Source organism: Suricata suricatta, chromosome 4 (genome assembly GCF_006229205.1).
Source record: "Suricata suricatta isolate VVHF042 chromosome 4, meerkat_22Aug2017_6uvM2_HiC, whole genome shotgun sequence".
NCBI classification, from domain to species: Eukaryota; Metazoa; Chordata; class Mammalia; order Carnivora; family Herpestidae; genus Suricata; species Suricata suricatta.
This window is the reverse complement of record NC_043703.1, coordinates 147,120,657-147,131,984: the sequence shown is the minus strand read 5'-3', so window position 1 is coordinate 147,131,984 and position 11,328 is coordinate 147,120,657. Positions and strand designations below refer to the sequence as shown.

The 11,328-nt window shown below is 34.4% G+C and overlaps 1 protein-coding gene across 5 annotated transcripts in view; it reads right to left on the bottom strand.

Moving 5' to 3' along the window:
* The window catches only part of ATAD2B (ATPase family AAA domain containing 2B), a 173,394-nt gene that overhangs the window by 145,621 nt on the left and 16,445 nt on the right, over nucleotides 1–11,328 (bottom strand). For all 5 annotated transcript variants that reach the window (XM_029938225.1, XM_029938224.1, XM_029938226.1 and 2 more), the window contains exons 2-4: nucleotides 5,742–5,893; nucleotides 1,053–1,102; nucleotides 541–694 (exon numbers count right to left, since the gene is read on the bottom strand). In XM_029938225.1, the coding sequence (XP_029794085.1) occupies nucleotides 541–694; nucleotides 1,053–1,102; nucleotides 5,742–5,893 (356 nt within the window). The remainder of the gene's footprint in view (nucleotides 1–540; nucleotides 695–1,052; nucleotides 1,103–5,741; nucleotides 5,894–11,328) is intronic.

Genomic DNA, 11,328 nt, shown 5'->3' with positions numbered 1-11,328 from the left:
GTGGAATTTAAGGAAAGGTATTAATCAGGCTGTGTTTTAGCTTATGGGCAAGTAATAAATTGTATCATTTACTTGAATGTATCATAGATAAGCTGCTATATAAAGATAACCACTTCAGATAGCTGTGAAATTAGGTGATTAACTAGTTGTTACATAACCTTCTAATTTCTGTATAAGTCTAATTACATGAAATAGAAGTTGGGGTTTTGATTTTTTACTTTGCTTTTCTGTTTGGAGTGTCATTGTAACTACTGTAGTGTAAATGATGGAAAATAATTGCATATGTTAAAAAATAAATAAACAGAATTCCAAAAAAAAATAAATAAAAATAAAAAGGATATGAGGCACATTAAAAAAAAAAAAACAAATTAAGTTGTAAAATAATGGCATTGCTAAGTCAGTGCTTATTTCTTAAAACATAACAAGCTTTAAAATCAATGATTTTTTCAAATCTGAAATCTGATTTTGAAATTTTGAAATCTGAAAAATCAAGTGAATAAATTAATTAAATGAAAGTGCTTACTGCATAAGCATTCATACCTATTTACTAGTTGATCAAATAACAAACTCTGGTTCACGCTTTCAAATCTGTTCTTCCTGGAACGACAACTCTTTCTGACTTCCATGTCACCATTTATACAAGAGAGGTCCCCGTCTCCCTTCTTTTCCCCTCGAAGGGGGTGGCTTCGAAGGGCTACAAGGAGAGAGAGATTTACATTTCAAAGTATAGAGTATAAAAAGAAAAAAAGAAAAAATACATCAAAAATTCTTCTAAAAGACTACAAAAAACTTAATATAACCTCTTAAATGGTTTTAATCTCCAATAATCAAAAATTTTGATGACTGTTTATAATCCATAATTTATATTATTTCATTTGTACCGATTTCTCAATGTTTAACAATTACGTAAGTATTCACTATGACTGAGACCCAGTCCTTTCCAGTGGTATGCTGAACATACTAGTAAACCACCGCTTTACCCCACTCTAACACTTAACTCTTAACATTAGTAAGAAGTTCAATACCAACCAGTTTCATAACAGAATACTCACATAAGCTACTATGTCCGTTTGGTAATGTAGCACCAGGCTGAGAAGTTAACCTAGAACACAATTATATTTAATATGCAAACACATCAACATTCATTTAAAGAAGCAAGAAACGCAATTCTGATGGAATCATTTTAATCTTTAAAGTAGCAGCAATACTATTTTTTAAGAGTAAAGACAACATTTTTTTACTCTAAGATTGGTAATGCACCAATATTAATTAATTAGTAACTAATTAATAAAATGTACTAGCTAAGAGTCACTTCATTACTTCAAGAAAAGCTTTAGTAAACAGATTACAAACTGAACTTACTCTGTCTTCAACTCTGTAAAGTCCAAAGGAGAGGCTTAAGCTTAATATGTAGTATAAAGTTAACTGATATTATAAGCAGCAATGGTTACAGACATTTATTATTGATTTTGATTAACAAAATAAAATTCAAACAGTGACAAATTTATTCAAACAATAATCTGTAGGAAGAAAAAAATCTTTTAACACCAATACTATTTAAAAATTTCTCCAATATATTTATTTCACATTCTAACCCTACGAATGAAAATTTAGCTAATTTCTCAAAATGGTCATTGTACAGGGTGCCTGGGTGGCTCAGTCGGTTAAGCGTCTGACTTCGGCTCAGTTCATGATCTCGCGGTTGATGGGTTCAAGCCCCACATCAGGCTCTGTGCTGATAGCTAGCTCAGAGCCTGGAACCTGTCTTCAGAGTCTGTGTCTCCCTCTCTCTGACCCTCTCCTGCTCAGGCTGTCTCTCACTGTCTCTCCAAAAAAAAAAAAAAAAAAAATTAAAAAAAAATTTTTTTAATGGTCATTGTACAATTCTCCCCTCTGGGTGGAGGAAAAGAAGTGTTAATTCAGTAGGAAGATATTTAAATGATTATCAAAACATCAAGACTTAAAAACTCACAATATGCTTTGTAAAAACAAAAACTAGGGACGCCTGGGTGGCTCAGTCAGTTAAGTGTCCGACTTTGACTGGGGTCATGATCTCAGTCCGTGGGTTCGAGCCCCGCAGCGGGCTCTGTGCTGACAGCTCAGAGCCTGGAGCCTGCTCAGATCCTCTCTCTCCCACTCTCTCTGCCCCTCCCCCGCTCGCTCTCTGTCTCTGTTTCTCAAAATAAAATAAAGACATAAAAAAAACTTAAAAAAAAACTAAATTGCTACATAATAAAAGAAGTGTCGATGTAAACTCACTGAGGTATTTCTAATATACCCAATAATTATTATTTTCAAAAATTAAGAAAAAGGGAAAGGACATTCAGAAAAAAGTAAATACATGATTATCTTCTGTATGGTTTGCTCAAAATTTCTTTTAATGGAAGTAGACTTGATACACAATATTATATTAGTTTCAGGTGCATAACATAATGATTAGACAAGTCTATATGTTATTCTGTGCTCATTACTAGTGTAGCGACCATCTGTCACCACTGAACACTACTATAATACCATTGACTATATTCTCTACGCTGTACCTTTTATCCCCATGACTTATTCATTCCATAAGTGGATGCCTAGTCCTACTTCTGATTGCACAAATTTTCTTAAAAAAAACATTCTAATGTTTTTGATTACTCCAGCACTCTTCATGTTAAATTTTCAATGTTAAATATTAAATGTTAATTATATGTGCCCCTGCCTAATAAAGGTCATGGCTCAGATGATTAAAGGATATGCACAAAAACTCAACCTGTTACACGTACACATACCATCAAAAACCCAAAAACAAAAAAACTCCAACCCTCCTTTCTCCCAGAAAACAACAAAACTACCTTGTTCTAATATACTACACCTCTTGGAAAGTACTTCATTTTTAGCACCTTTGGATACAAAGTAATTATAAAGTAATAAAATTGGTATGTTACCAGGTCTTTCCTTGAAAGATTACACTTGTCAAATTCTAGAGAACCCCCTTAAAAACCACATAGAAAAGTCAACTTTACTACTTCATAAATCTACTTTGACTTTGAACCCAACATAATACTAACTCAGCATGATGAGTTTATTTACAAGTCTTGGCTCCAAATGAATTTTAGTATATGCAAACACCAAATGATTAAAATTTTACATGTTTATTCAAAAAAAATAAGATGCTAACCCTGGAATCATTCTACAAAAGAAATCTAAAACTTTCTGAACAATAGCGACATCACTGGAAAAAAAGCACAATAAGCCTTTGTCCCTCTGAAGAAGACAATGCTTACTTGGCTTTTACTTCATTGCTAATGAAAGATGTTTTAAAAGGGAAAAATAAAAACTTATTCTTCAATCAATTCAATTATCTTACAATCATAGATACTGTTGTCATTTTTCCATTACCATTTCTCATAAAGATGAAAAAGAACAAAAAGAATATGAAATATTAAATATCTGGATATAGAAAGAGAGAATACTAGAATTTTTAAGCATTGGCCTGCCTATATAATAATAATACATAAGCCTAAAAAAATCTCTTGATCAAAGTCTCCAAAAGTTAATCACTTGAAATGTACCTAGGTAAGTTCACTGTTTAAATGAAAGTTCCTGAGGCACCTGGGTGACTCAGTTGGTTAAGCGTCCAACTTCAGCTCAAGTCATGATCTCATTCACAGCTCATGAGTTCGAGCCCTGCATCAGGCTCTATGCTGACAGCCCAGAGCCTAGAGCCTGCTTCGGATTCTGTGTTTCCCTCTCTATGCCCGTCTCCCACTCACATTCTCTTTCTCTCAAAAATAAATAAACATTTTTAAAAAATTTTTAAACCACCAAAATATTCAAAGACTGTAGCACTTACATTTCTAGATGAAAATTTGACTGGATAAAAAAACTTTTTAAATTGCTTTTCTGCCAAAATATGAATAAAAAATTCTGTTGGGTATTATTTCTCAAGATTTTTATTCAAGATATACTTAGTATTTTTTTTAAATGGAGTATCACACTGAGGTACCTAAATGGAAGCAAAATTCTCTCCCCAAAATAATTTTTGAGAACTTTTTTTTTTTTTTTGAGAGACAGAGACAGCGCAAGCAAGGGAGAGTCAGAGAGAGAGGGAGACACAGAACCGGAAGCAGGCTCCAGGCTCTCAGCTAGCTGTCAGCACAGAGCCCGAAGTGGGGCTCGAACCCACAAACCATGAGATCATGACCTGAGCTGAAGCTGGATGTTTAACCGACTGAGCCACCCAGCTGCCCCAGAACTTTTTTTTTTTTTTTAACAAAAGACATGATCAAGATCAATTTACATAAAGGCCTTTGGAGTGGCTAAGATGTAGAAAATCTAGTCTCCTATATACACAAACTTAAAATTATCTTACCATTAAAGGTCAAACTTGAACACTAAAAGAACATTTTTTTAAAGAACATTTTTAAGAAACATTTATCTAGAAAAAGAAGCCTGATTCACTCATTTAATAAACATCGGATACAGATTACAACAGGTAGATCAAGTCTGTAAGTGTAATTAAAGGGCAGTATTTTAGTAGCATTATTATAGTGACCTGGCTCTGTTTTATCTCACAGAGGATGAATGAGTATGGGAAAAGAAAAAGAAAACAAAAAAAATCAACAGGCTATGATTCAAGATTTTCCTATTTAGCTCCCAGACAACGCAAATAAAAAAAGGGGTTCATCTTCTGGAACACATTGAAATACAGACTCTTTAGACACTAGTAAATATATACTGCCTATGAAAGTCTATAAAACCCCAAAGATTTTTTCATTAAAGAGTTAACAGTATCCAGGGGCACCTGGGTGGCTTAGCTGGTAAGGCTTCTGACTTCGGCTCAGGTCATGATATCATGGCTTATGAGTTTGAGCCCTGAATCAGACTCTGTGCTGACAGCTCAAAGCCTGGAGCCTGCTTCTGATTCTGTGTCTCCCTCTCTCTCTGCCCTTCCCTTACTCTTTCTCTGTCCCTCCCTTACTTGTGCTCTGTCTCTCTCAGTCTCTCAAAAATAAACATTAAAAAAATGTTTTAAAAAAAGAGTAACAGTATCCAGAATTTACCTACACATATAAAATCAAATAATCTTTAGGTACTTGAAAGAGGAAAGAAACGAAAGGATTTCCCTTTTACTTTTGTTTGTAGTCCATACATCATCATTTCTACATCAAAGACTGGAAAAACAGAAGCTAAAAATTATGAGTTAAAAGTTTACATCTTTTCTGTGGGTGTGCCTATCCTATCTACAACAATTACTATTTACAATGGTAAGCGTGTAAAAATAAGTTTTCCTGATACATACTGAACAGACACTAAGTAAATTTAAATTGAAAACAGACAAATGAAAAAATTTCATTAAAAATTAAATTTGATTTTATTACATTTTGGTGTATAGATTCAAATGTAATATTTAATAATTTTAGGAAGGGGAGAGTTTACTTTCAAATAAAAATATAATTCTAATCAAATGTCTTTAAAGTTTCAGTATAAATATGTATGCATACTCAAGACCTATCTAAATTCTTACTATTTTAGAAATAATGCTTTCTATATCATATATTTTTATAAAACAAATACATTTATGTCATATTTAAGGAAAATTAAAACATAACAAAAATTATAAAATAAGTTTAAACAATTTACAACTATTTCTAGACATTAGTGGCTTTATAATTTAAGAAAATTAGCACTGATATGAACCCTGAATCATATCAAATAATTTATGAAAAAACAATGGGTGAGTTCTCACTTCTCACCTGGCCTGTCCGGTTGATATATTCCATTCCTCTCTCTGACCAGTACTTCGTGATTTTGATTTGTCTTTGCAAACAGAATCAGGTTGTTTCAAAGTGCGTTTGGCTGGAGGAGACACGTGGCTATCACTTAAACTACCATCAACTTCAGCTTTCTGAAAGACAAAGTTAAAAATGTACTTATTATCTCTATTAAAAAATATAGAATTCTTAAATTCTTGATAATGTATTTATTCAAACAACAAACATTTACTAAATGAATCTCTCTATAAATATAGCAAATGTAGTAAACATAACCAAAGAGGTGACAAATCTATACACTGAAAACTACAGAAAGCTTATGAAAGAAATTGAAGAAGACGTAAAAATATGGAAAAGTATTCCATTCTCCTGGATTGGAAGAACAAACATTGTTAAAATGTCAATACTACCCAAAGCCATCTACATATTCAATACAATACCTATCAAAAAAGCACCAACATTCTTCACAGAGCTAGAACAAACAATCCTAACATTTGTATGGAATCAGAAAAGACCCTCGATAACCAAAGCAATCCTGAAAAAGAAAACCGAAGCTGGAGGCATCACACTCCAGGACTTCAAGCTGTATTACAAAGCTGTCATCATCAAGACAGTATGGTGCTGGCACAAAAACAGACACTCAGATCAATGGAACAGAATAGAGAACCCAGAAATGGACCCACAAACGTGTGGCCAACTAATCTTTGAAAAGCAGGAAAGAATATCCGATGGAACAAAGACAGTCTCTTCAGCAAATGGTGCTGGGAAAACTGGACAGCAACATACAGAAAAATGAACCGAGACCACTTTCTTACACCATACACAGAAATAAATTCAAAATGGATGAAAGACCTAAATGTAAGACAGGAAGCCATCAAAATCTTAGAGGAGAAAACAAGCAAAAACTTCTTTAACCTCAGCTGCAGCAACTTCATACTCAACATGTCTCCAGAGGCAAGGGAAACAAAAGCAAAAGTGAACTATTTGGACCTCATCAAAATAAAAAGCTTCTGCACGGTGAAGGAAATGATCAGCAAAACTAAAGTCAACCAACATAATTAGAGAAGATATTTGCTAATTACCTATCAGATAAAGGGTTAGTATCCAAAATCTATAAAGAACTTATCAAACTCAACACCCAAAAAACAAATAATCCAGTGAAAAAATGGATAAAAGACATGAATAGACACTTCTCTAAAGAAGACATCCAGATGGCAAACAGACACATAAAAAATGCTCAACATCACTTATCCTCAGAGAAATACGAATCAAAACCACAATGAGATACCACCTCACACCTGTCAGAATGGCTAAAATTAAGAACTCAACAACAACAGATGCTGGCAAGGATGTGAAGAAAGAGGATCCCCTTTGCACTGCTTGTGGGAATGCAAACTGGTGCAGTCACTCTGGAAAACAGTATGGAGGTTCCTCAAACAATTTAAACTAGACTATACTGCACTACTAGGTATTTACCCAAGGGATATAGGTATGCTGTTTTGAAGAGGCACACGCACCCCAATATTTATAGCAGCACTATCAACAATAGCCAAAGTATGGAAAAAGCCCAAATGTCCATTGATGGATGAAAGGATAAAGAAGATGTGTGTATACATACATATACAATGGAGTATTACTCAGCAACCAAAAAGAATGAAATCTTGCCATTTGCAACTACATGGAAGGAACTAGAGGGTATTATGCTAAGCGATATTAGAGAAAGACAATTATACGACTTCATTCATATGAGGAATTTAAAATACAAAATAGATGAACATACGGGAAGGAAAGCAAAAATAATATAAAAACATGGAGGGGGACAAAACATAAGAGACTCTTAAATATGAAGAACAAACAGGGATGCTGTAGAGGGGATGGTCTAAATGGGAAAGGGGCATTAAGGGATCTAATTCTGAAATCATTGTTGCACCATATGCTAACTTAGATATAAATTAAACAATAAATAAATTTTAAAAATAAAATAAATAAAATAGTTCCAAGCCTACAGAAAAGATGTGTATATGAATACTCCAGCGCATATATCCCATACCAAGGATACTTTGATACATTAGCATCATATAAACCTCCCAGTAGGAAATCAGCATTGATATAATGCAGAGCCAATCCACAAACACATTCAAACTTTACTTGATCCAGATACAGGATCCTATCCAAGAATATACATTGCATTTAGTTATCAGATCTTCTCAGTCTTCTTCTGGAATAGTTCTTTAGGCCTTCCCCCATCTTTCATGCCCTTGACTGTAAAGAGTACAGACGTTTAGTTCTCTAGGATGACCCTTAATCTGGATCTGATGCTCCTAATAACCATGTTCTTGGAAAGAATATATACAAATGATACTGTGCATACTTTACTTACCCATCATTATGTGTAACTTTCATCACATGGTCAATTTGGTATTTGCCAGGTTTCTCCACAATAAAGTCACTATTATTCCCTTTGTGTTTGATTAGACTGAATGCGGAATTATTTTGATAATTCACCAATATTCTGTTCCTCATCAAACCTTCCCCATCCACCAGCTGTTAGCATCCACTGACTATTTTTGTCTTGATGTAATACCATTGTGACGGTGATTACCTAATTCCATCATGGCTTCTGCATTTTTTTAGCTGGCATTCTACTTTAAAGAGCTTTCCCTCCATCGCCTTGTCAGAAGTCATTCACTCATTAATTTTATCAATGTAGACTCATGGATTCTTACTTTATACTATAGGCTATAATCCATTATCTTATTTTGCTGCTCAAATTACACAAGATTTTGGCAATCAAGAGCACTTTGAAAGTGGTTCCTGTACCTTTTTGACATGTTTCTGTCATTTGAGTACTTCCTTGATTCTGACACAAAAGACATCTCTAAGTTCTTCTTATACTTCCCTCCCTGGCTCTAAAATTACCCATTTCTCCAAGAGGCCCTGATTTCTTTTCGTCATGGAAGAATTTAGAAACCATGATCTGGGCATTAGGTGTTCTTATTGTTACTAGGATTTCACAGCTACTGAGTCCTCTCAGCAAAGAGCAGGAAATACATGAATATATATACATCTCTACCTATTTCTTTGTGCATAAATAATAATACATGCATATATACCAAGGCTTCTAATTCTAAGTCCATATCATAAGTTTCTTTCTAGACTTTCCCTTTTTATGTTTGTAAGCTCTTCTTGGGGAGAAACCTGGCTCCCATTATCTTTAATACATTTATTTATTTGCTCTTTCAATTAATTTGCTTAACATAATTTCTCAACCAGAGCTGTCCACCTATCACACTTCCATTATTCCCTCCCCAGCCAGATGTCCTCTGACTACAGAAAGGTCAGTATCTGCATAGAAGCTCTCCTCTTCACCACTCAACTCCCCGGATACTAGGCAAATGGATAAGACAGTAGAGGGAAGATTAGAGAAGATTTAATTCATATGCTAATGCTTTATTACTTGACATTATAAATCTATATTTCAAAAGTATATATGACCATTTTCAATATGCTACCTATATAGTTTTATTTCCTTTTATGACACAAATTTTAAAAATAAATACAAGAACTATTTATTTCATAAATGCATTTTTAAAGCATATTTTCCCAAAGGAAGAAACTACATTACACAAATAACCATTCAAAACGTAGCCTAACAAGGGTGCCTGGGTGGCTCAGTCAGTTAAGCTTCCGACTTCAGTCAGGTCATTATCTCGCAGTTCATGAGTTCAAGCCCTGCATCGGGCTCTGTGCTGACAGCTCAGAACCTTAAGCCTGCTTCAGATTTTGTGTCTCCCTCTCTCTCTGCCCTCCCCTGCTCACACTCTGCCTGTCTCTCAAATATAATACTAAAAAAAAAAAAGAATTTTTTTTTTAAATGTAGCCTAACAAACAAACTTAAGAAATGCAGTGCAGAACCTGCTTAGGATTCTCTTTTCCTCCCCTGCCCTCAAAATAAGTAAATAAAAACTCAAAAAAAGAAAGGAGAAAGAAAAAGAAAAACTTGTAAAGGGGGCACCTGAACAGCTCAGCCAATAGAGCATGTGATCTTAGGGTTATGACTTCAAGCCCCATGTTGTGCACAGAGCCTACTTTACTAAAAATTTTTTGACAAAAAGACCAGTTTTTAATTTTGTGATGTACTACAATTTGCCATGAGCTATTTTTAAAGCTACTTTTAAAACAAGACCAGGGGCACCTGGGTGGCTCAGTCAACTGAGCATCCAACTCCTGATTTCAGGTCAGGTCATGAACCCAGAGTTGTGGGATCGAGCACCCACATCCAGCTCCATGCTGAGTATGGAGTTGGCTTAAGATTCTCTCTCTCCCTCTACCTCTCACCCTGACTGGTGCTCTCGCTCTTAAAACAATAAATAAAAAATCAATAAATAAGCCACAAGGCCACACTCATACTGAAAGACGCAAAGGGAAAAGCCACTAGATATTCAATCAGTGTCTATAATTAAGGAAAATAAATATATTAGTTATGTAACATACAGTACTACTTATTAAAATTATCAAGGAAAACTGTTGAGCTACTCCCAACCTATCCTCAGTAGAGGGGGAAAAACTATTTAAAATGCAATTCAATCATGTAATAGTACTTTATTAATAAACATGCTTACTGTACTTAGCAAATGAGTGCTTTTTAAAATTGTACTTTTTCACTTCCTCAGGCTCTCCCACCCCACCCTTTTCAGAGTACATTAACTAGCCCAAGATCACAGGGCTAACAAATGACAGAAGAAAAATAGTTAGGTCCTGCCATTCCTAATATACAACTCTTACTACTATCTCAAACACTCTATATTTATAAAACTACTAAGGTTAAAGTATGTCTTAAAGGTCACCTAACTCAACTATTCATCCGAGACTTAGTGTCTACATTTGTCACTCCAACTATGCTCTACCCCAAGCCTAAATAATCAGAAACCATTTTTTTTCCAAGATCCTCAGGTGTTGTGCACATTAGTGTCTGAAAAGCATTATTATATAACACACTCATCAAGCAGTCACTGAGAAAGCCAGGTCCTGTGTTCTAAGCTAAGACATGTTTGTGAATACAGAAACAGAACAGATACCTGTGAACTACTTCATTAATTTAGACAGTCCAGGCCAGCATTATTCCTCCTACTCAAATCCCATCACTCACTCTTCAAAACCCAGCTTTTCCTGGGCGCCTGGCTGGCTCTGTTGGTAGAACATGCAACCCTTGATCTCAGAATTCTGAGTTGAAGCCCCACAGTGAACAGAGCTTACTTCAAAAAAAAAAAAAAAAAAAAAAAAAGACCCATCTTTTCCTGAAAATCTTATTTCAAGGATCTAATATAAATTGACCTTTTTCCTCTGCTAGCTGCAACTCTATTACATATTTTGGCATTTGATTATATTTAACTTAATATAATACGTTTACCATCTTTAAAATGTCATCTTCTAAGTGTTGAGATTCTAGCAAGATTTTATGTTCTCATTTACAAAAAAAAATACTTCATTTCTTTTTAATTGCATACCATACCGAAAGGGGGAAAAAAAATCTCAGGATTTCCCAAAGTTCATTCAGTAAATTATTAAT